General features: G+C 62.1%; 1 protein-coding gene across 1 annotated transcript in view; it reads right to left on the bottom strand.

The window, feature by feature from the left end:
- VWCE (von Willebrand factor C and EGF domains) overlaps positions 1-23,537 on the bottom strand; it is a gene marked incomplete at its 3' end in the record, with an annotated part of 29,231 nt that extends 5,694 nt beyond the window's left edge. Inside the window, exons 1-16 of the mRNA XM_080640756.1 lie at positions 23,413-23,537; positions 21,113-21,207; positions 20,910-20,999; positions 20,453-20,581; positions 18,017-18,133; positions 15,548-15,664; positions 14,571-14,699; positions 13,205-13,647; positions 13,040-13,133; positions 10,441-10,523; positions 8,698-8,785; positions 7,206-7,291; positions 3,762-3,879; positions 3,065-3,150; positions 1,531-1,627; positions 122-204 (exon numbers count right to left, since the gene is read on the bottom strand). Of these exons, the coding sequence (XP_080496882.1) occupies positions 122-204; positions 1,531-1,627; positions 3,065-3,150; positions 3,762-3,879; positions 7,206-7,291; positions 8,698-8,785; positions 10,441-10,523; positions 13,040-13,133; positions 13,205-13,647; positions 14,571-14,699; positions 15,548-15,664; positions 18,017-18,133; positions 20,453-20,581; positions 20,910-20,999; positions 21,113-21,207; positions 23,413-23,522 (1,965 nt within the window). The 5' untranslated portion in view covers positions 23,523-23,537. The remainder of the gene's footprint in view (positions 1-121; positions 205-1,530; positions 1,628-3,064; positions 3,151-3,761; positions 3,880-7,205; positions 7,292-8,697; positions 8,786-10,440; positions 10,524-13,039; positions 13,134-13,204; positions 13,648-14,570; positions 14,700-15,547; positions 15,665-18,016; positions 18,134-20,452; positions 20,582-20,909; positions 21,000-21,112; positions 21,208-23,412) is intronic.
- Positions 23,538-25,477: the final 1,940 nt, after the last annotated feature.

Raw genomic sequence — 25,477 nt, 5'->3', positions numbered from 1 at the left:
GGGCCCACGCCACCAGGACCCCGCAGTGACCTTGCTCCTGAGGTCTCTGCCTCTGCCTCCAGGGTTCAGGAGCGGGGGCAGCCCCGGGGAGTTCCGCCGACGGGCAGCTGGGCGGCCGTACCAGGCAGATGCAGCTCAGACACGGGTCCAGCACGGACGGGAAGGTCTGGTTGTTGTGGAAGATCCTGCCTGTGTAGGTGCAGCCTGCGGAGAGGCACGCGGTGAGCGCCACGGGCGGGCCGGGGGCGGAGGGCTGGCCGGTGACCCCGCTCCTGCCAGGGCAAAGGTCCAGGCTTATCTGGGGGGTGAAGGTCAGGCCAGCTGCTCCTGGCGCAGCTGCCCCAGGGGCTGGGGCGGGGACAGCACACAGGTTGGGCAGAGGGGTCAGAATGCGTCCCGTCCCCTGGGGTCCCCCAGCCCAGCCCCCGGGTCAGGCGCTTCCTCCACTACCCCTCGCCCGGTGTGTAGGACAGAGGCCTAGGAGACAGCTGGTGCCTGCACCACAGCCGTGCCCTCTGCTGCTCCGCACTCAGCCGAACCCAAACCCCACCTTCCAGAACATTCCTCCGCGCCTCCCCCTTTCTGCCCCCCGATGCCCACGGAGGCCCCATGCACATGAAACCTTGATCATACTTACCTCACACTAGTAGGTAAAAAAGCAGGGGATGAGACAGTAGGGAAGTATTTTGAAGGGAAAATATATGTAACATATATCTAGTATATGCTGGGTAGAGGTATAGATTATGGATATGTTAGATATAGACATAGACATAGATATAGATACATAGACATAGATATAGATACATAGACATAGATATAGATACATAGACATAGACATAGACATAGATATAGATACATAGACATAGATATAGATACATAGACATAGACATAGATATTATATCACAAGGAGACTGGGAAAACCAAAACCATGAGATTTAAAAGTGGTAACAGGCCCTGACCGGTGTGGCTCAGTGGATAGAGCGTCGGCCTGCGGACTGGGGTTCCCGGGTTCGATTCCGGCCAAGGGCACGTACCTTGGTTGCGGGCACATCCCCAGAGCGGGGCGTGCAGGAGGCAGCTGATCGATGTTTCTAACTCTCTATCCCTCTCCCTTCCTCTCTGTAAAAAATCAATAAAATATATTTTTTTTAAAAAAGTGGTAACGGGTCCTTCCTAATTTTTTTATTTTTGCTTTCTGTGTGTTCTAAATGCTCTGCGATGAGATGTTACTTCTGAATCAAGGGAGAAGCTTCCATGAATAAACTATCGCTTTCACGCTCTCCCGTTCTCTCACTGTCCCCAGGTCTGGCTCCTGTCACCCGCCTAGGCTGCAAGTTGGACACGTCTTGCGACCTGCCTCCAGCACCCGGACAGGGCCTGCCGTGAGCAAGTTCTCCACACCCCCGAGCCTCAGCTTCCTCATCTGTGAAATGGGGCTGCCCACGGGGCAGCGGTGAGGATGGCCTGGATGGCCGTGTGGTGCTTCACACGGAGGAGCCTGGCGCCCGGGAGCCCCCCGCGGGGAGTTACCGGCCGAACAGTCGGGGCAGCACTGTCCCGGGATCCGGATGGGGTGAGGGCAGGAGTCCACGCAGTCTGTCCGCTTGCAGCTCACGGAACCATCTGCCTGAAGGAACGAGGAACTTCACCGAGACCCCGCCTGCGACCCCGCTGGGTTCCGCCCCACGCCCACTCGCCCCCCTGGTCCCCCCAAAAGAGGGCAAGGCTGCAAACTGGCCAAGGCTTGTCCTCAAAGGCGCCCTGATGCAGCAGGAGGGGGCAGGTCTCCCCCAAAGACGACCCGCGGCTTGGGAAGGGGTGTGAGCCTTCCGAAGGCCCCATCTCCAAGGACGGGGAAGGTCAGAGCGGGGTTTTAGTCCCTCGGCTTCATGTCCCCCCCAGCAGCAGCCACGGCTGCGCCATCACCCCCCAGATTCTGCCCTCGGCATCACCCTGGGACCCTGGCTCACCCCACCGAGGGACTGCAGTAAAGTCCCGTCTACGTACCCCTATTTCAGAAGACAAGTGCCCTGCAGGCTTTCTCTGTCCCCCTACGCATCTGAGTTCTCATGAATCTTTCGAGTGACTCCCTCATAACCCAACTCGAACCCCAATGACACGCCTCCGCGTCTGGAAGGGTCTAAGGCCTTCTAACAAACGGCACGTCGGGGGGACGCCAGGCTGTGCTTCACAGGCGATGCACACCCGTCACCCCGTCGCCCGCAGGAAAGCGGTTCTGAGCCGCAGGTCAGGGTGGGGCGAGGGGTCTGCCCCCACCAGGCCCGGGTGACGCCCTGGGCCCGCAGTGCAGGGGCCGCTGTGCGCAGCGCTAAGGGCCTGGCTCCCGCAGCAGAGGGGGCGCGGGTGCACTGGACACGGAGCCGACACGGCTGCGCTTCTCGGAGCGAATGTCTGCGCGTCCATCCACCCGCCCTCGGACTCCAGCCCCTTCTCCTCGCCCGTTTCTGAGCAGACGCGGCCACACGCTTCCCACCAGCGACAACACTCACTCTCGCAGGAAAGGCCTGCACCCCTGGTGGCGGGGCCCTCCGCCACCTGTGCCCGGGGACCCCTGCCCGGATGCCGCCCCCACAGCGCAGCAGCACACCCTAAGGCAGGCGTCCTCAAACTACGGCCCGCGGGCCACATGCGGCCCGCCGAGGACATGTATCCGGCCCACCGGGTGCCGCTGCCTGTCCTGCTTAGCAGCCGACTCGTCCCGGGCCCACAGTGCGCATAGGAATTTGTTCATGTTTTTTTTTTTAAACTACAGTCCGGCCCTCCAATGGTCTGAGGCACAGTGAACTGGCCCCCTGTTTAAAGTTTGAGGACCCCTGCAAGGGGACCCCCAGCGCCTGTGCCGAGAAGTCTACCAAGGACGGCACACGCCGGTCAGCCCTTCCTGTCAAAATGAGCTGGACGGGGCGGGGACAGGCTGAGGGGCCTGAGGTGGCCCCGCTCCTGGAGGGCAGGGAGCCTGGGACACGAGGACCGGGTGGGGGGCCAGCTCGGGGTGCGGAGGGGGGACCGGAAAGCAGCTGAAGGCGCGCAGGTTGTCATTCACCTGGCAGATGCATAACTCACAGGGGTCACCCGGAGACCAGATCTGTCCCACCGGAAACTCGGCCCCGTTGTCATCGAGCGAGCAGCCTGGCCGGGGACAGCGAGAGAGAAGGCAAGTGGGTCCCCAGCACCCGCACGACCTACAGCCCCCCCAGCAAGGACAGACACCTCCACTCATCCATGCTGTGCAGGCAGCTCCGAGGGGGTACACTCATCCCTGCCCGGCACCCTCGTGGGTGTACACAGGCCCACTCACACAAACATGCTCACACGTGCATCCGTGAACATACATCCACACGGAGAAATCACCTGCACAGACACACACACACACACTCCCACATGCAGATGCCACTCACATAAACACGCTCACACGTGAATCTGTGAACATACATGCACACGGAGAAACCACCTGCACACACACACACACACACACACACACACACACACTCCCACATGCAGATGCCACTCACACAAACACACGCTCACACGTGCACCCGTGAACACACATCCACACGGAGAAACCACCTGCACACACATACACACTCACTCCCACATGCAGATGCCACTCACACACAGACACACAGACACGCACACAGACTTGCACACTCAGGCGCCCTCTGAGCCCCAGGCGTGCAGCTCAGCCGCCCCCTCCAGGCCTGTGCTGGGCGCAGCCCCGGGACGCACGGCCGGGCGCTCACCTGTCTTGGGCGCGGGCTCCCGGCAGGTGAAGCAGCACTGCCCCGGGGCCAGCCACCACTCCTCGCGGGGACAGTCCAGCTCTGGGCACGGAGTGAAGGCACATTCCACTTCCCCGTCCTGGGAGAAAGCCAGAGGGCATGGCAGTGAGGGCAGCTCCCCGCCTGGGCCAGGGGAGGGCGGAGGAGGGGGTGCCATCCCCTCCTAAAAGCGACAGAAATCTCCAGGGAGCAGGAGGGAGGCAGGGCGAGTCCTGGGGGTGGGGCCTGGGCGGAGGCTGGCGGGTCCTGGGAATGTGCCAGCAGCTCGTCTGGAGGGTCCCCTGCCCGCGGGGCCGCAGCCACCAGCATCCCTTCCCCTCGCTCTGCCAGGCAGCGTCTGCGCAGGCTCCCTGCCACCTGCGCTCCCGACCTGCTCTCGCTCTGCAGCCAGACAACTTTCCCACGCGCCAACCTATTGCGCTCGCGCCACCACTCAAACCGCCAGCAGAGCCGCCAAGCCCCAGGCCCTGGGCCGGCTGGCAGGGCCTCTCACGACTCAGTCTGAGGCCGAGGCTGTCAGATCCCCCCACACCCCCAAAAAAACAGGCTCCTTCCCCTGGGCACTGCCCTTGGCCAATGGGCACCGGGTCTTCCAGGTGCCCATGGCTCCTTTGCCCCCGACTCGCTGGGGAGCCAGGGAGCATACACAAACCACCACTGCTCCAGGCTCTGACACGCCCATCGCCCATCCCATCGCCCATCCCATCACCCATCGCCCATCCCATCGCCCATCCCATCGCCCATCGCCCATCCCATCGCCCATCCCATCGCCCATCCCATCGCCCATCGCCCATCCCATCGCCCATCCCATCACCCATCGCCCGTCCCATCGCCCGTCCCATCGCCCATCCCATCGCCCACCCATCGCCCATCCCATCGCCCATCCCATCGCCCATCACCCATCGCCCATCCCATCGCCCATCCCATCGCCCATCGCCCATCGCCCATCCCATCGCCCATCGCCCATCCCATCGCCCATCCCATCGCCCATCCCATCGCCCATCCCATCGCCCATCACCCATCCCATCGCCCATCGCCCATCCCAATGCCCATCGCCCATCCCATCACCCATCCCATCGCCCATCCCATCGCCCATCCCATCGCCCATCCCATCACCCATCGCCCATCCCATCGCCCATCCCATCGCCCATCCCATCGCCCATCCCATCGCCCATCCCATCGCCCATCCCATCGCCCATCGCCCATCCCATCGCCCATCCCATCACCCATCGCCCGTCCCATCGCCCGTCCCATCGCCCATCCCATCGCCCACCCATCGCCCATCCCATCGCCCATCCCATCGCCCATCACCCATCGCCCATCCCATCGCCCATCCCAATGCCCATCGCCCATCCCATCACCCATCCCATCGCCCATCCCATCGCCCATCCCATCGCCCATCCCATCACCCATCGCCCATCCCATCGCCCATCCCATCGCCCGTCCCATCGCCCATCCCATCGCCCACCCATCGCCCATCCCATCGCCCATCGCCCATCCCATCGCCCATCCCATCGCCCATCCCATCGCCCATCCCATCGCCCATCACCCATCCCATCGCCCATCGCCCATCCCAATGCCCATCGCCCATCCCATCACCCATCCCATCGCCCATCCCATCGCCCATCCCATCGCCCATCCCATCGCCCATCCCATCGCCCATCGCCCATCCCAATGCCCATCGCCCATCCCATCGCCCATCCCATCGCCCATCGCCCATCCCATCGCCCATCGCCCATCCCATCGCCCATCGCCCATCCCATCGCCCATCCCATCGCCCATCGCCCATCCCATCGCCCATCGCCCATCCCATCGCCCATCGCCCATCCCAATGCCCATCGCCCATCCCATCGCCCATCCCATCGCCCATCGCCCATCCCATCGCCCATCGCCCATCCCAATGCCCATCGCCCATCCCATCGCCCATCCCATCGCCCATCCCATCGCCCATCCCATCGCCCATCGCCCATCCCATCGCCCATTGCCCATCCCATCACCCATCCGATTGCCCATCCCATCACCCATTGCCCATCCCATCGCCCATTGCCCATCCCATCGCCCATCGCCCATCCCATCACCCATCCCATTGCCTATCCCATCGCCCATCCCATTGCCCATCCCATCACCCATCCGATTGCCCATCCCATCACCCATCCGATTGCCCATCCCATCGCCCATCGCCCATCCCATCACCCATTGCCCATTGCCCATCCCATAACCCATCCCATTGCCCATCCCATCGCCCATTGCCCATCCCATCGCCCATCCGATTGCCCATCCCATCGCCCATTGCCCATCCCATCACCCATCCCATTGCCTATCCCATCGCCCATCCCATTGCCCATCCCATCGCCCATCCCATCGCCCATTGCCCATCCCATCGCCCATCCGATTGCCCATCCCATCGCCCATTGCCCATCCCATCGCCCATCCCATCGCCCATTGCCCATCCCATCGCCCATCCCATTGCCCATCCCATCGCCCATCCGATTGCCCATCCCATCGCCCATCCGATTGCCCATCCCATCGCCCATCCCATCGCCTATCCCATCGCCCATCCTATCGCCCATCCCATCGCCCATCCCATTGCCCATCCCATCGCCCATCCGATTGCCCATCCCATCGCCCATTGCCCATCCCATCGCCCATTGCCCATCCCATCGCCCATCCCATTGCCTATCCCATCGCCCATTGCCCATCCCATCACCCATCCGATTGCCCATCCCATCACCCATTGCCCATCCCATCGCCCGTCCCATCGCCCGTCCCATCGCCCATCCCATCGCCCGTCCCATAGCCCATCCCATCTCCCATCCCATCTCCCATCCCATTGCCCATCCCATCACCCATTGCCCATCGCCCATCGCTGCAGGGAATGCACACTCCGGCCCCAGGGCATCAGCCTGAGCCTTGCCCAGCTGCACTTGGCTCCCTCCCTGCCCGTCCTGCTCCCCTCACCGGTTCTCCTCCCGTTTTCTCTGCCCGTTCTCCTCGGAGCACTCCCTCAGAACATCACCTACAGGAGAATCCCGCCCCAGGCCCAACCCAACAGGATCCGCCTGCAGCCTCCTCAGGTCTCGCCTTAGCATCCCCCCTCCAAGAAGGCTTTCCGGAGCCTGCAGTCTGGCTAGGAGCCCTGGTCACCTGCCCACCCCCCACCGAGGCTGTGGGGCCCCTGACAGAGGGGACCAGGGCTGTCTGCGCCTGGCTGTGTCCCCAGCGCTCAGCATGGCTCCAGGCACACAGTAGGTGCTCTACAAATAAGGAGCCTGCGGGAAGGCCTTGGTGAGGGCCGGTCCCTGAGCCCCCCTTTCTCTGCGTGCCAGCGTCTCTTCTCCCGGCCGAGGCACCCTGGGTCAGCGCTGTGCCCTGAGCCCTCCCGTCACCCACCACGTCGGCCCCCACCTGGCAGACGCAGGTGGTACACTCGTCGTCATCCCCACTGAACACGGCCCCGTCTGCATGCCACCGGCCGTGGAAATGGCACCTCCCTGCGGAGAGGAAAGGGAGAAGCAGCTCAAGGCCTGTGGGTGGGAGCAGATGGAGAAAAAGGGGGAGCAATGGTGGGGGGCCTGGGAAGACTGACACTCCCACAGCACAGCCCACGCCCAAGAGCCCCACTCACTTCTCCCCTCCACACCCCCAACAAAACATATGCTATTACAGCCCAGCCCGTGTGGCTCAGTGGGTGAGCACTGACCTATGAGCCAGGAGGTCAGGGTTCAATTCCCGGTCAGGGCACATGCCTGGGTTGTGGGCTCCATCCCCAGTGCAGGAGGCAGCCGATCCACGATTCTCTCTCATCATTGCTGTTTCTCTCTCTCTTCCTCTCCCTTCCTCTCTGAAATCAATACATACATATATACACACACACATACATACACACACATATAACATGCTATTACTTAACAAACGACAGAGAATGAGCCACGAGTGAAAACGTCCTTCACCAAAAGGGCAAGGGATGCCCAGAGCTCAAGAGGAAGAGAAGAGAAGAAATGGGAAGAGACCGGCCAGACACGGAGACGGCTCTGGACACCTCGCGCTCCGGGGGAGCTGGGAGGACTCGGGGAGCCTCTCACCCGAAGCCCCCCCACAGGCAGCAGCAGCCTCCAACCCGCCCAGGCCCAGCAGGCGCTAGCCAGGCTGCCCTGGGTTCAAATCCCACCCACACGACCCGCAGGGAGTGACTTTGGGCACGACACGTAAACTCGCCGAGCCTCTTGCTAACAGTTCCTACCTCCTAAGAGTACATCGCCTATTCAAAAGGACGTTTCAATTAAAAACAAGATCTAACATTTAAAAGTTAAGAACAAACATGTTAAGAGAATGCCCCCTCTGAAATGGGCAGACTCGAGCTCAGCTCTGCGCCTGTACTCACGGCTGTGCCTCCGGGCCGCGCCTGGAGCGCTCTGAGCCTCAGTTTTCTCATCTGTGAAATGGGGCTACGAACGGTGCTCCCTCAGGGCAGTGCCCTACAGAGCAGTGAGATCAAGGTCTGGCAAGTGCCGGCCAGGAATGCCGGCGACGGCGACGAGGTCATCCCAGGAAACAGAACCACAGTTTTCAGAGAGGACCAGCTCCGCAGTGAGCAAGCCGAGGCCCCTCTCCGTGGTGGGCTCCGCCCCCTTTCTGCCTGTGCTGGAGTTACTCCGGGGCCAGAGGGCAGGCCAGGCCTCCAGCCCAGGCTGGCATCCAAACCACTTGAGTACATAGTAGGTGCTCAGCTAAAATGGGCAGTTTGAAATGCTTCTCCTGATCTGAGTGTCTAAGCGGAAATCAATCCCTTCCTCTCTCCTCCACTCACCTCGCCCCCCAAAATACACTCAAAAGGCACACCGCCCCAGAACACACTAACAAGCTACATTCTCCCACCCACCCCCACCCGGTCACTCACCTGGAGCACAGGTGCAGCAGTCGGACTCCGGGGAGGTCTGACAGGGGCCGGGAGGACACTCGGGGGAGATGCAGGACACATTTCCAGCCTGAGGAGGCAAGAGGCGGCGGGTGGGGGAGGGGAGGGGAGGGGAGGGCCAGGCTCTGGGTCCCGCAGCCATTCCCCACCGGTTCCCACCCACCAGGCTTCCCCGCCAAAGCAGACACCCCTCACGGCCCTCCCAGACCTTCAAATGCCGCCACGGTCACAGCACGGAGAGCCTGAGGGACCCGTGTCGGGCGTTTATCTGGGGTGTTCAGAGCACCTCCCCTTCCGAGGCGAGGGCCGGACCGGAGGGCAGAGGGTGCTGCCTGCCCGGTGGAAACGCCTCGCCGGCCTTCCACAGTGTGTCTCCCCCCCCACCCTGCCTGTTCCCCCTCCCCCCCCACCCCGCCCAGCACACGGAGGCTGCGGAAGGACGCGAGAGGCGGAGGCAGAGGCTCCTCCACCAGGACACCTTCCGGTGCAGCCGGGTTCGGGGCAGGCGCCTACGTGAGCTCCTCAAAGCGTCAGACTTAAAACCGGATCTTAAAACACCTGGCGTTCAAACCAAAAAGCCTCTGGCGCTGGAGCCAGCCAGACCTGAGTCCGGGGTCGCTCCTCCACTACCGTCCGACAAGGCCATCGCCCTCCGAGCTCGGTCACCCCGGCTCTCAGGGAGGCTCAGGACCGGGTGAGATGTCACCCACAGAAGCGCTGGGCCACTGCACACGTGGCGCCAGAAAGGGCTCGGCCATGGGTGCGGCCGTGTCTGCGTGCCCCCCCCCCACATGCACCGCGGCTTCTGCATGCCCCCCCCCCCCCACATGCACCGCAGCTTCCTCATCGCTGGCCAGGCCAGGGGCTGCTTTTAACCATGGATGGTCAGAGGGGAAAAAATGCCCTGCCGGCGTGGCTCAGGGGTTGAGCATCCACCTATGAACCAGGAGGTCCCGGTCTGATTCCCAGTCAGGGCACAGGCCCAGGTGGCGGACCCAATCGCCAGTGTGCAGGGGGCTGCCGATTAATGATTCTCTCTCATCATTGACATTTCTCTCTCTCTCCCTCTGAAATCAATAAAAAATATATTTTAAAATAAGTAAATAAAAACGAAGATGGTCAGAGTGGCAGTGAGGGTTGGTTGGCGCAAATCCCAACTCTGCTCCCTCCCAGCCTCAGTCTTCTCATCTGTAGAATGGGGACAGTCAAGCTGACCTTGAGCAGCTACCCGGAGCCTCGGGTGAGGAAACGGGTGAAAGCACTCAAGCCCTTGCCTGGTGCGCACTGGGTGCTCATAATCAACTCCCTGCGACCGCGCCTGGCAGTGTCTGGCACACAGTAGGTGCTTAGTAAGTGTTCCTGGAGGAGGCTTTGCCGAAAGCAGCGTGCTCTCCACACGCTGAGTCTGGGGACCAGGGCGCCTTCGTTGTGCTGGCAAATACTTTGCCTGGAGAGAAAAGCAGCTCCCTGGTGGGGGGTTTCCAGGGCCTTTGCCCCACCCCTCGCTGGACAGACGGGCCCTTCAGCAGAACCTTGCTGGCTCCGCGGACCTGCAGGTCTCACATGGCCCCCAGGCTTTTCAATTCGACGGGTTCCAACCAAAATCCACAGCCTGAGAACTCTCCCTCCAACTCTCCCTCCGTTCCACGAGCACCTCTAACACCCTCTTCCCCGCCTCCAAACCCCCAAAGGGCGCTGAGGCCCAGAATCTGACGCTCAGCTCACCAGGCAGACGCAGACGGTGCAGTTCTCCGTGGGCAGGGAAAACACGGCCCCCTCGGCTCTGAGGACGCCACTGTGAAAACAGCCTGTGGGGGACAAGCAGGCGGAGGCGGCGTCAGACCTCCTCGAAGCAGAGCGTGTGGTGTCACCATTCCAGGCAGCATGCACCTGGCGCCTCCTCTCACGGCGGGAGGTCCGGGGAGGGGCGGATCCAGGTCCTCCGCACTGTGTGGGCTAAGACCCCTGGAGAGCTACAGGGAGACACCCCATAGGACGCCCCTGGGAGGGGCAGGGAGGGTTCCATGCATGTCTGACAAAACCAAAACTGTGCTGAGAGCATGACCTTTTATTGCCATCCCGTCGGAAAGGCAGCCCTGGGCTCAAAACCTGGCCTGCCCGCCCAGTTCCTTGAGTGGCCTTGGCCATGTCCCTCACACTCTCTGGGCCTCCACTGTCTTTCCTGTAAAATGGGAATGCCAGCATGTGCCCTGCAGGGGACTTAGAAGGGTCCACAGCGCAGATGTAAAGTACCCAGCACTTCACTCTACGGCTCGGTACAAAGTCGGGACACGGTAAGAGGTCACAACTGTCATCCAGAAAGCCGGCAGGGGCCTGTTACCCCTAACGGGTAGGGAGACTTTCTCACTGCCACGCCAAGTGCAGCGGCCGCGGCACCCTGTCACCACACAATGTGCACTCAGGCCCCCAGCTCCACCCAACAGAACCTGCTTTCTGACAAGACCCAGCGATGCGTGTGCACAGTGAGTTTTGAGGAGCTCTGTTGAAGGGCCTGTTAAGGTTGGGGTCTTCATCCTAACAGCAGAAAAACCGTAGACAGATTGTAGGAGAAAACCAGAAGGGGGCACAACTTACAAAGGGTTACTGCTCTGGCTACAGGATGGGGCGAGGGAAAGGGACTGCAGCGTGCATGTGGAGAGACTCATGGAATGGATGAATGAATGGACGGATGGACGGATGGATGGATGGATGATGGATGATGGATGAATGGATGGATGGATGAATGGATGGATGGATGAATGGATGGATGATGGACGGATGGATGGATGATGGATGGATGGATGGATGAATAGATGAATGGATACATGGATGGATGATGGATGGATGGATGGATGATGGATGGGTGGATAATAGATGGACAAATGGATGGATGGATGAATGGATGGATGGATGATTGATGGATGGACGAATGGATGGATGGATGGATGGATGAATAGATGAATGGATGGATGATGGATAGATGGATGAATGGATGGATGAATGGATGGATGGATAGATGGATGGATGATGGATGGATGGATGAATGGATGGATGGATGATGGATGGATGGATAATAGATGGACGAATGGATGGATGGATGAATGGATGGATGGATGATTGATGGATGGACGAATGGAGGGATGAATGGATGGATGATGGATGGATGGATAGATGGACGAATGGATGGATGGATGAATGGATGGATGAATAGATGAATGGATGGATGATGGATAGATGGATGGATGAATGGATGGATGGATGATGGATGGATGGATGGATGAATGGATAGATGAATAGATAAATGGATGGATGCATGAATGGATGAGTGGATGAATGGATGGATGGATGGATGGATGATGGATGGATGAATGGATGGATGGATGGATGATGGATGGATGGATGGATGGACGAATGGATGGATGATGGATGGATGATGGATGAATGGATGGATGGACAAATGGATGGATGATGGATGAATGGATGAATGGACGAATGGATGGATGATGGATGGATGGATGATGGATGGATAGATAGACGGACGAATGGATGATGGATGATGGATGAATGGATGGATGGACGAATGGATGGATGATGGATGGATGGATGATGGATGGATAGATAGACGGACGAATGGATGGATGGATGAATGGATGGATGGATGGACGGATGATGGATGGATGGATGGACGAATGGATGGATGGATGATGGATGGATGGATGGATGATTGATGGATGGACAAATGGATGGATGAATGGATGGATGGATGGATAGATGGATGATGGATGGATGCATGGACGAATGGATGGATGGATGGACGGATGGATGATGGACGGATGGATGGACGAATGGATGGATGGACGAATGGATGGATGAATGGATGGATGGATGGATGATGGACGGGTGGATGGACGAATGGATAGATGGACGAATGGATGGATGGATGGATGGATGGATGGACGAATGGATGGATGGACGAATGGATGGATGGACGAATGGATGGATGGATGGATGGATGATGAATGGATGACGGACGGATGGATGAATGAAGCTCAGAGGGATCCCAGAAGATGAAAAGTTCCCCTCGAGGGATATCACAGCATAGACCAGGGTTCTGACTGTGGTCCCTGGACCAGCAGCATCACCTGGCAACTTGGTAGGAATGCCGATTCCTGGCCCTACCCGACACGTGCTCAATGGGAAGCCCAGGGGTCCCCCTTCAGGTGATCCTAAGGTCTGAGAGCAGCCTATCAGCAGCAGAAGGGCTGGGGGAGGGAAGAGGTGGGACCACACAGGGAACCCACAGCCTCCCTGGACCAGCTCCCACCTGTACATGATGGACAGCAGCCCCCATCTCCGGAGGGGATCGGGTGGGAACAAGCAGCCTCACACGTCGCCTCCTCACAGGTCACCTCCCCATCCTGGAAGCAGGAGTTCCGATCACCACGAGACCCCAGCACCCGACCAGGGCAGCCGGAGGACTCGCACCCACCTGGCACCAGCACTGGGAACACCCGGGCGCTGTCCAGTGGCTCCCCGACTCGTACATGGCTCCCAGGTGCCAGCAGGCAGAGGGCCCTGGTGTGGGCTGCGGGGCCGTGGGGCCCCTGGGCGAGGAAGGGGTAACCCCCACCTTCTCATGCGGTTGTGAGGAAGGTCTGAGGGTCCCCAACAGGGGTGCACTAGGCACTGGGGTGGCCATCGGGGTGGCCAGCAGCCTCGCCAGGACAGAAGGGGAGGCTGCTGGTAGTGCTGAGGTGTGAGAGGGCAGGCAGGTGGTCCGGACGCCTGCTGGGGCCCCGGGAGCCCCAGAAGGAGGGGGGCGTCCCGGGGAGAGGGCGGGCCGGCCGGCCTCGGGAAGCAGCAGCAGCACGTTGGGCGGGTGCTGCGGGGGCTGCAGGATGGCGGATGGGGCCAGCACGGCCGTCGGGAACGCTGGAACGGAAGCAAAGGGCTGTCCTGAGGGAGGTGGGACCGAGGGGCCGGACCCAGCGCCACCACAGTCACCGAATGCCTCTGGGCCACTTTCTCCAACGTGATGGTCCAACGCCAGCCGTTGGGCTAAAGTACTGGGGCTGCGACGGTCACACAGGGAGACAGATGGGAAAGCAGCTGAGCGCAGGCAGCGGCAGGTGGGGCTATGCGCCTGCCGGCCCAGGCGTGCTCCCGGGATGGGAGCCGAGGCCCCGGAGAACTCGCCAAGGACTAGAGAGAGCACCTTCGGTTTTTATACAACATCGAACCTAAATTTCCAGGTCGCCGGCAAAGTATGGCAGATCGAGGTGACCCCACTGTCCAGTGTCCCTGGGGCCCAAGTTACGGGCCTCCTATATCACACACTCCTCTTTTTTTTTTTTCTTTTACCATTTGGGGGGAAACCGAAGGGCAAGGCAAACAGTGAAGTGAAAAGGGACAAAGAACGGATAAAGCAATGGAGGGAGGAAGGAAGAAAGTGAATTGCTGTAAGATGAATCAAAAACAATAGTGAGTGGAGAAAGAAGAGGGTTGGGGCCTGGTGCTGGAGGGCGGAGCCCGGTGCTGGAAGGCGGGGCCTGGTGTTGGGAGGTGGGGCCTGGTGCTGGAGGGCGGGGCCTGGTGTTGGGAGGTGGGGCCTGGTGCTGGAGGGCGGGGCCTGGTGTTGGGAGGCAGGACCTGGTGCTGAAGGGCGGGGCCCGGTGCTGGAGGGCGGGGCCTGGTGCTGGAAGGCGGGGCCTGGTGTTGGGAGGCGGAGCCAGGTGCTGGAGGGCGGGGCCTGGTGTTGGGAGGCAGGACCTGGTGCTGGAGGGCGGGGCCTGGCGTGGTTGAGGGTCGGGTGGGGAAAGGGGTCCGAGAGCCGGGAGGCGGGACTGGTCACTCACCTTCACAGGACACGCGGTCAGCCCGCAGCCTGAAGCCAGGCCGGCACGTGCACAGGAAGCTGCCCACGGTGTTGTGGCAGGCGTGCTGGCAGACCCGCCTCTCCTGCGGCCTCCGACATTCGTTTACATCTGCAGGAGAGCCTCGCTGCCCACGGCTGCCTGGTCAGGGCTACCGAGCCTTTCTTCCATCAGCCCTTAGACCCCAAGGCCGGCAGTCGCCCTGCCCGGGGTGTGGGGTGACTCAGAGCCTGGCAGTGGGGCTGAAGTCTATGCTCGTGCCCTCGGCAGGGTCATGCATCCAGTCGGCATTTAATGGGTGCGCCAGGGACTCATCCCCCAACAGCAGGCACCAATGATCAAGTGCTGGCTGGAGGGGCGGAGCCCACTGGGAACCTCAATCCACACCTTGCACCCTCCCACCCATGGGGGTGTCGGTGGGGTGGCCCCTTCTGAGAAAAGTCTCAAAAATCACTGCCCTGCTCGGCTTCAGGACACACCCCGAGGTCGGCTGGAACAAGGTCCTTTTCCAGGCCCCTGGGACCCCACCTCCACCCGGGGAGCCCCGCTCCAGCCACACGCCAGCTCCTTGCTGGAGATTCCTGCCGATGGGCTGAGAAGACAGGGGCCTCCGTGTACCCCAGAGGCACTGAGGCGGAACATGCTCTAGTCAGCAAGGGGAGCAAAGGCAGCCAAGAAAATGGGTGAAGGGGGACCCTGGGGTGATCTGGGAAGAGGGTGGGAGAGAAACGGAACAGGATGAATGTGGCACATGACGAGGAAAAGCCCGAGGCAGGGTCTTCCATGAGGAACCCCGCCGGGGCGCCCCGCAGGCTGGCCTGAGCGAAGGCTCAGGTGCTCACAGGCTCGGGGACCGGAGGTCCGACTGCCTGCCTCCGCTCCCTGTCCCTGTCCCTGCTCTGTCCATCTTCCTGACGGGCAGCCTCAGTGCCAAGACAACAGGGTCCTGCCGACCTTACCTACACAGGAGTGCCGGTTGCCGTGGAGATGGAAGCCGGGTCTGCAGGAGCACCGGTAGCTGCCAATGCTGTTCCTACATCTCTGCTGGCACGGGGTCCCCAGGCATTCGTCCGTGTCTGGAGGGAACGGACGAGGCTGGGGCTCTTTCCCCAGGGCGTCGTGGAAACACGCGGTCCCTCCTCTCTCATCGCCATCTCCTGCCCCACTCAGGGCCCGGGGGACCATCTTAACCTCTTTCTCTCTGCCCACATTCGGTGTATCAACTCCGCAGTGCCCCCTGATCAGCCTTCCCTCCGCCCCCACTCATATCCTCGCCCCGGCCACCTTCTCTAGAGCAGTGGTTCCCAGCGCGGGGCACACGCCCCACAGGGCGGCAATTAGACTTCCATGGGGTCGATTCGAGAATGAGTTATTCACAGTGAATTTTTTGCATTTCTATGGTCCTGGGGGCCTCCTCTACAGCATATAAATAGATATTGTGACACATTTATCCATTTCAGGTCTCTATTATATGTTTTGAAACTTTATTTGCTATTCTTTCCTATCACTTCCTATTATTACTATTTTTTAAACAATTTCTTAGTGATTTCTTCCTCAGGACTTCCACTGTCCTTGCGTTCTTTGATTGTTCTCGTTCATGGATGCCGTGTTCTTTAGAAGCTTGTTGAGACCAAGCTCATGGCCTTTGAGGCTTCCTCCACGTGAATAGGAGTTTGCTTTTTGAATAGTAAGAACTATATGTCCCGGGGGTGGGGGGCGCATCAGGATTTTAGAGGTGCGTAGGTGGGGCGGGGCCAGAAAAAGGTGGGGACCACTGGGCTCGGGTCTGGAGAACAGCAGCCTCGCACACCTCCCTGCCTCTCCCACACTCCTCCCGGGCCTCCCTCTGTACAGCCTCCCAAAGGGCACCTCTGACCAGGCCCCTCTCCCTCCTCGGCTCCCACAAGCACCATAGCTCACGAACCCTGGGCTGCCCTTCCCACGCCCTCCCCTGCCCCTCCCCTTTGCTCTGGCTTAAATTCTTGCCATCGTCCAAGCGCACCCCACTCTTGTGGGCCCACGTTCTCTTGTCTGCTTGGACTGCCTTTCTGTCTCGTCTGATGGAAAACTCCTACTCATACCTCAAAACCCAGCAGCTACAGCACCTCCTGTCAAAGCTTCCCCGAGCCGGTATTTGAAAAGGCGAAACCCCACATATCCATCCGTAAGGGAAGGGTTGGAGCTGCGGGACGTTTGCACTGCAGGGCACCGGGCCGCAGTTCACAGGGCAAAGCAGGGCTGATGGCCCTGATGGGGAGAGATCTCCAAGGCAGGTTGTTGGAGGGGGAAAGCAGGCAGCGGAACGACTGGGTTCAAATTCCAGCTCCAACATGATCTCGGGCCAGTTACCTAATGTCTGCAGGGCTCGGAGTTCCTATCAGGAAAACGGAAATAAACTGCGGAGGATAATTTGGAGGACGAGATGAGAAAAGGCGGCCATAGTGCTTAGCAAGGTGCCAGACACGATGGTTCAGGACTGTGAGCTGTTCATTTCTTATGACATCTCTGTAATAGTGTGTGTGTGTGTGTGTGTGTGTGTGTGTGTACATGTGTGCACATGTGCTGGGGAGAGGCAGGCAGATGGATAACCAGGTGCTATGGATGAACTGTGTCCCCCAAATTCACCTGGGAAAGCCATAACCTCCAAGTGATGGTGTTAGGAGGGGGGCCTTTGGGATTAGGTTTCGGAAAGGTCTGGAGGGTGGGGCCCTCAGGATGGGATTGGTGCCCTCAGAAGAAGAGACATCAGGCTCGGGGACCTGGAGGTCCAGACTGCCGACCTTGCCCTGTCCATCAACCCCGGAGCCAGGCTCCGGCCCTCTGCCATCTGCGAGCCAGGATGAGGGTCCTCACCAGGCAGAGTGGCCCGGCACCTGGACCTTGGACTTCCACCTCCAGAGCCGTGAGGCTAACCTTGTGTTGTCACAGCACCTGAGCTAAGACCCCAGGTAGCTCTCCAGGGAGAGCCGAGCCCGGAGCAGGGGAGGGCCGGAGCCGGCGGCCTTTAAGGCGTTTCTACAATTGATGACAACATCAGACAACAGAGGCTAACACTGCAGGGCCCGGGGGACCTGTCGTGGCTGCCTCATGGGCGAGTGCTCCCTTACCTAACTTCTCGGAGGGAAAGTCACCCCCGATCATGAGGGACTGTGTTCACAGACCGCTCTCATCCTGCTCCCTTAGGAGGGGAGCCGCCTCCTCTTCCGTGGGTCCCCCCGCCCCTACCCCTGTCCCAGCCTCGTGGCTTTGCTCCCCACCAGCCTGGGCCGCTGTGGAGGATGCTTCTTCCAGGCCCTGTCTCCAGAGCCGGGCCACCCAGAGCCGGGCCACCCAGAGCCAGGCCACCCAGAGCCGGGCCACCCAGAGCCGGGCCACCCGGTCAACGCCGGCCCCGCAGCAGCCTCACTGCCCCGCCCGGAGCCGCTCACCTTGGCAGCTGTGGCGGTCGGCGGACAGCTGCATGCCCGGCCCGCACTCGCACACAAACCCGCCTTCCGTGTTCACGCAGTGGCCCTCGCAAGAGGCGCTTAAACACTCGTCGATGTCTGGGGAGAGAGGAAGCAGCCCTGCGTGGCCCACGGTGCCCGTGGGTGGTCAGGTGCGGGGAGAAAGCGCCCCGCCCGGACGCCGTGCCCCCCCCCCCCCCACCAGGGAGAAAGGCCAGGCGCAGGCGGGTCGCCGCGGACGAGCAGGGAAGCCCAGAGGGAAGAGGCCGAGGGCCAGGCCTCCTCTCTGACCCGCGCAGACTGATGACCCAGAGGAGGGCCAGGACAGAGCCGGTCCCCGCCAGGGGCAGCCCCGCAGGGCAGAGGGCGTGGGCAGGAGGCTGGCAGGGCCCCCGCAGGGGACACTGAGGACACACGTGGGACCGAGACACGGCGCTGACTCCCCAGATGGTTCCAGTCTGATAAGGCAGGAGCCGCGGCACACGCCCTGGAGGCCACACGTGGCCAGTGAGATGTGCCCCGCGGGGAACGCCCAGGCCCCGCCGGAGTGTGACCCGGTCACAGCGGGGGAGAGATGGCAGAGGACCAGGGGGGGTCCAGGCGGAGGGGCCAGCAGGGGGGAGTCTGAGGAAGCTCTGGGGAGCACGGGGGAGACCTGGGCCCAACCTGGCAGGAGAACACGGGTTCCTGCCGGGGCGGGGGGAGCGAGTCTCAAAGCTTCTGCCCAGGGCAGGTGACTGGGTACAAGCAGTGCTCCGGGGAGGTGCAGGCCTGAGGGCTGAGGGGGGCTGGGAGGCAGACCTCCCCACCCCTGCTTCACAGCACCCCTTCCCCCGCCGAGAATCACACGGCTCTGCAGGGCCTACGGGACCGGCTCTGCCCGCTCTGGTCCGCACTGGAGTCTCTGCCCCCAGGCCCGCGGCGCCGGACACCTCCATTCTCCGTACCCCGGCCCTTCGGCAACACGCCCACGGCTGCCAAGAAGCCCCCCCTGACTGACCCCGGCCCCAGGGATGCCTGGTGGCTGAGGCCAATGCACTCCCCCCACCCCCTCCCCCCGCACCTGCTGTGACATCGCCCTCTGGCTTCTCCTCGGCCCAGTTTGCTCTGCAACCAGAAGTGGGTGCAGAAAGTGCTTCCCACAAAAGGCATCAGGGGAGGAGGCATGACTTCAGCCATCCTGGGGGGCGGTGCGAGGAGCCCCAGCAGCCAGATGCGTGGGGCGCCCCGCCCGGCGGATCTGGGAGTGATCAGCGCCCACAGAAGCCCTCTGTCGCGGCATCATTGATGGCGGGACGCACCGCAGACAGGCTAATGAGGGGTGACAGAGCTGGGGGTACACTACACAGCCGCGTGTGCAGCTGTTAAAAATCATGTTGTAGCCCTGACCAGTTTGGCTCAGTGGATAGAGCGTCAGCCTGCGGACTCAGGGGTCCCAGGTTCGATTCCGGTCAAGGGCACGTACCTTGGTTGCGGGCACATCCCCAGTGGGAGGTGTGCAGGAGGCAGCTGATGGATGTCTCTCTCTCATCGATGTTTAACTCTCTATCCCTCTCCCTTCCTCTCTGTAAAAATCAATGAAATATGTTTTAAAAAATTACGTTGTAAGGACTATTTCATGCTTCCAGTATCAGGTCTAGCGAGAAAACTCAGACAAAAACTACAGGTAAGGGGTGGTTGCAACCTCATAACGCATAGCTCTGCATGCCTCACACACACACACACACACACACACACACACACACACACGTACACGCCTGCAAACACGTATGCCCCCAGGAGAAGGGCAGGACAGAGCGTCCTCTTTCTCACCAACACAGCTGGGGAGCAGCTTGGGGCCACGGGGGGCTCTCGCCTCACTGCCCTTCCTTTCCGTCCCAGCGTCCCCCTAAGGTCTCTCTAAGGTCTGCACTCGGGGGCCGGGGGGGAAGGGAATTCTTTCAAAATCAAACCCCCAAGAGGCGTTGGCTTCTCGGGAAAGATGCCAGCAGCTGTCGCCGTGGCTGCAGGAACTTCTCAAAATCCCACGCAAACCCTGCTTTTAGAGCGTCACCCTGGAGTTTCACTTTTCTGACCTCTCAAAGGTCACTTCCCACAGCAGCTGTCCTCGGTCCACGCTCCCGAGGCCCAGCGTGCCCCGGCGGGTTGTGGCCCGTAGGCATGTGTGTGTGTGTGTGTGTGTGTGTGTGTGTGTGTGTGTGTAACGCGCCGTCACTGCCCCCCCGCGCCGTGCCTGGCCCAGGAAAGGCCAAGAGCAGGGGACACACGCCTGTGGCTCCATCCTCCCTCCCCGCCGCTCTCACACTGCCGGCTCCTCCTGCCCAGCCCTGCGCTGGCATCTCTCCGGAGACCATCCTGGCAGGCCAGGGCGGGGCATGGCTCCTGCCCGCCCCTCCCCAGGGCGCCCAGGCCTCTTACCGGTGCACCTGATGCCAACAGCCGTCTCCGTCATGGAGAAGCCCACAGGGCACACTCGGGCCACCTCCTGACAGCCGCCGTGGTTGCAGGCCAGGTCACAGCCGTACTCCCCGCAGGGTCCGGGGGCTTCTGCAGCGGGCAGCACACACACAGGCGAGCGCGCACCATGCCCAGGCCCTGGCCGCCCACCCCGCCGGGGCGCCTCCTGGATCTGCTGGGAAGGTGCCTCTGGAGGCCAACAGGCCTGAGTTGAGACCCAGCTCTGCCACGCACTAGCCACGGCACCCGGGGGAGCCACTGACTCTGTGTCTCCGTCTCCTCAGCCATACAATGGGAAGGAGTGGCTGCCTACCAGGGCTGTCTGCGGACGCCACGCTAGGACACCGTGCCCAGAGCCTGGCACACAATCTCAGTGTCCACAGAGCTCTCCCACGAGCCATCGCGCGCCCCCAGGTACCTGGGCAGGTGGCCCCTTGCTCTCCATCCTGGCAGGAGCAGACGTTGGGCGCAATGCAAACGCCACGCCCGCAGCCAAAGGAGCAGAGGGCTGGGAGGAGAGGGAGGAGAAAGGAGGTGAGGGGCGAGGCGGGCCGTCTGCCCCCCGCCCAGGCAGTGAGCGCCTGCTGGGAGGGTGTCTGGGGCCCGGGGACAGGCACTTACGAAGGATGCAGCGCCCACTGCCCATGGAGGGCGCCCAGCCTGGGCAGCAGCCACTCCCGAACCCCGAGAGGCAGACGTGGGGGCCCAACTGGCGTCTGCAAGAGAGGAGAGAGCACAGTCCACGTTCTGATGCGTCGACGGAGGGGTGAGCGCCTCCCGAGCCAGTCCGTCGGCCAGTCGGTCAACAAGCAGCTCTCAGGACCCGCAGGAGAGGCAACCGGAAGTTTCCAGAGAAAAAGGACCCGGACAGCCCGTGGGGAGGCAGCACAGGCACCAGTCTCTGTGCCACAGACAGCTGCCCGCGAGCACAGAGCAGCGTGGCCAGGAAAGAGGGCCCGAGAGGGGCCGCAGCGCCGAGGACGAAGGCGGCAGTGGATGGAGCTGCAGCGCCTGGACCTCCGTTCCTCTGACCCACCCGGACCATCCCTCCTGGGACCCAGGTCCCTCTGCTCACGTCACCTTCTCAGTCAGGGGCCCTTCCCTGCACCCTTACCTTGCTGTATTCGTCTTCCTGACACTCACTCCCCGGGACATAACATTGCTCGTTAACTTGGTGACTTTATTCACTGTCTGTCTCCCCTACCACTCCCTGAGGACAGGGCTTCACCTTTTTGCTCACCTCCACACCAGGAGCAGTACCTGACACATAGTAGGTGCTCACTAAATGGCTGTTGAGGGAAAGGTTGAGAAGAGAAGCCAGCAAAACGCAGAAGGGGGAGGGCAGCTGGACACGTCATTCCCCAGGTGACATCTGGGGGGGAGGGGGGATGCCAAAGGGGTGAAGAAGGACCCTCTGTGCCCGCTGCTGGATGGGGCACCACAGTACAGCCTCCAACAGGCCAGAGGGGGCGCTGGGCAGACAAGCAGGCGGGTGAGAACAAACGCGCTGTGACAGGGGCCACGACAGGCCTGGCATGGGCCTCCGAGTGGGGTCAGGGGAGCTCCTGGAGGCTGGGCTGGGGAAGAGGCGCAGGAGGATGCTGGGGTGGGAGGGAGTGTGGGGCACAGGCCTGGAGGGGGACGCAGACACGCCTGCAGCTGGTTCTGTGATGGGCAGGCAGAGGAAAGCCCTCCGCCCGGCTTCAGAACGGGACCCAGAAACCCTCCCACCTGCGCTCCACCTGTCTGGAGGCTGATGGGCACCGTCTGCGGGCCAGACCTCCGGGAGCACCACCCACGAGGGCCCTGGCACAGCCGCAGAGCCGAGGGCATGGTGCGCAAGACGGGCCGCCCCACTCCGGGAGAAGCCCCCTGCCAGCTGGGACAAGCTGTCTGAGCGGGGACTCCGCGGCAGCACAGACATGTCTGCAGGGAACGGGGCCCGGCACCGTGTTCTCTGAAGCCTGCTGCTCTCTCAGGTCCTCACAGAAAAGGGGGGCCCTGGGGGAGGGGGGCCGACAGGGAGGCCGCAGCCACGCCCTTGCCCGAGAGATGATGTCAGCAGCCGGGGAAGGAGGCGCTGCGCCCCTGCCCCTCAGACGCGCTCTGAAAGGAAAGGGGAGCCACCCCCGTGGCAGATGTTAGGACGCCCCGGGCCTCGGGGCTGGCGCGGCGGGGAGACAGGTGGCAGGAATGCTCCCGAACGCGCGGAGCCCGGAATCTGAGCTGACACGGACGGCGGCGGCGGCGGCACACACGTGTGAGCCGCGAGCTGCGAGCTGCGCCCCCCGCAGGCCGCCCCTGCGCCCCCAGCCCCGCTGCGGCACCACGCACACACGCGCTCCGCTGACCTGCGGGAGCCTGGCGTCCGCCGGGAGCGGACCGAGGGGGCGGCGGCGTCTGTCGCGGAAGAGCAAAGGGACAAACACCCCACCCCCGCCCGCACCCACGGGCGGAAATCGAAACGTGACCCCGAGAGACCCCGCGGGTCCAAGGTCCGCGACGCACAGAGCCTGCGCCAGGAACAGCCCCCTCCCCCGGGCGGCCGGCGCCGGGAGGCAGGCCTCGCCCGGGCAGAGCACCGGCACGTTCTCCGGCGAAGCCCGCCGATCTGGGGACCAGGCGGGCAGCATGTCCGGCCTCCCTCGCCCAGGTCTGCGCAGCAGGGCGACCTCAGGTGGGCTCCCCAGCGCCTGGACCTCCGTCCCCTCCAGTCCCAGCCAGGACAGCCCCGGACCCAGGCACAGAGATGCGCGCGCGAGGCACAGTTGCAGTCTTTGTCCGGCCCCCACGGACTGCGCCCGCGCGCGGACAGAACCCCAGAGGGGAGCCCCGATTCGCGGGTGCTGGCGGCTCCGGGCGCCCCTCTATGCCGGGAGCGCCCCCCGTGGCGGGGCAAGGGCGGGGCGCGGGGCGCTCACCTCTCCGTCCCGAGGTGCCCGGACGGCTTCCTCCCGGTGTAGCCGCGGGCCGGGGCCCCCGGCAGCAGGAGCACGACGCCGGCAGCCGCGAGGAGCAGTCCGGCCCACATGACGGGCGGCGCGCGTCCCCCCGGCTGGCTGGCTCCGGCGCCGCGCGAGGGAGGGGGCTCCCGGCCTCGCCCCTCCTCCTGGCGCCGTGGGGAGCGAACCAGCGCGCCCCGAGCTGGCACGCGGAGCCGAGCAGGGGGGCCGGGGACGCCCAGAGGAGGGGCCGGGGGCCGCGAGGGGATCCCGCGCGCGCGGCTGGGGGGTCTCTGGCACCTCCGAGCGGAGCACACAAAAGGCAGCGCCTCCCGCCCGCCCGTGGCCTCCTGGGGAGGCACAGAGTCCCGGATGGGGTCAAAGATCGGGGACCCCTGGGGGCGGGGTTTGCCCTCGGCCCACTTCCCCTGCCTGGGTTTGGGATTCGGCTTCCTGAGAAGGGCCGTGGGCGGCAGACTGAGGCCCGCGGAGGGAAGAGACTTGGAGCAAGGCTGGCGCTGGAGCTGGTGGAGCCGGAGATGCCGGTGTCCAGGTGCTGGGTCCTTTCACTGCTGGGCAGTTCCAAGCCGGCCCCAGCCTGCCTGCAGGTCCACACCGATCCTGTGTGTCCACCGATCCAGTGGACACTAGTCGGTCTTGGAGCCGCGAGCTGCTCTTCGCCCCCTCTGCAGCTGCCCGGACCAGTCGGGGCGGTGGGCAGGGGAGTGGTGAGCCGTTGGTGGGGCCAGGATCATCCCGGCGGAGGAAGCAGACATCCGCCTTCTCGCTGCAGGAATCGCCCCTAGCCACCCGCCACCCAGTGAGTCAGGCTTTGCTTCAGCATTTCCCCGGATGAGGTACCCACTACCTGTGAAAAGAGGGACCAGTCCGGTTGGAATCACTGCTATGTCAGGAAGAGCTCTTACTTCCCACCTGAACCACCTGTTCCTGTGGTCCTGCCTCCACAGCGGCCGCCCACTGGCTACCAGGCCTGTCCCTGAGGTCCTTAACATTAGTGGCCACAGATGAACGTGGCATGCCAACAGTAGCCTGGATGCTTGCATTTTTCCTTTCGGATGCCTTTATTTTTTTAATATTTTTATTGATTTCCGAGAGGGAGAGGGAGAGATGGAAACATCAGTGATGATAATCATTGACCGGCTGCCTCCTGCACACCCCACCCTGGGGATCAAGCCTGCAAGCCGGGATGTGGCCTTGACTGGAATCGAACCCGGGACCTTTCAGTGCGCAGCCCAATGCTCTGTCCACTGAGCCACACCAGCGAGTGCTCAGACACTTTTACTAACACTTGGCCTGGGGGCAACCCCATGATGCTGTGCGTTCATAACATAGGAAAACCTCGGGTGTTTTTGTTGTCCTGTTTTTTTTTTTGTTGTTTTTTTTTTGTTTTTAATATATTTTATTGATTTTTTACAGAGAAGAAGGAAGAGGGATAGATAGTCAGAAACATCGATGAGAGAGAAACATCGATCAGCTGCCTCCTGCACACCTCCCACTGGGGATGTGCCCGCAACCAAGTTACATGCCCTTGACCGGAATTGAACCTGGGACCCTTCAGTCCGCAAGCCAACGCTCTATCCACTGAGCCAAACCGGTTTTGGCTGTTGTCCTGTTTTTATGTTGTTTATTAAATACTAGAGGCCCGGTGCACGAAAATTCGTGCACTGGGGGTGGGGGTGGGGGAGGGGGATTCCTCAGCCTGGCCCAGGAGCGGGCCTAAGCCACAGTCTGGCCTCCCTCTGTGGGAGGTGACCTGGTCGATCAGGATCAGGGGATGGCACCATTCCCATCACCCCCCTGCAGCCTCTGCCCGGCCTTCCACTGTGGGATCAGCCCAGCACCGCCCCCATCACCCCACCACAGCCGCGCTGGTGGCCTCCCTCTGCGGGAGGTGAACGGGCGGGCCCCTCATCGCCGTTTTGTCCCTCTGCCTGCTGGCAAGCGCCTTGGCTGGCCTGGCGCCACCTGCTCGCTGGCCCCGCCCCCTGCCGACTGGTTGTTCTGCTGTTTGGTCGATTTGCAT

Source organism: Plecotus auritus, assembly GCF_963455305.1.
Source record: "Plecotus auritus genome assembly, chromosome: 9".
NCBI lineage: Eukaryota > Metazoa > Chordata > Mammalia > Chiroptera > Vespertilionidae > Plecotus > Plecotus auritus.
The sequence above is the reverse complement of the archived record's forward strand: the minus strand, read 5'-3'. Positions and strand labels throughout refer to the sequence as shown.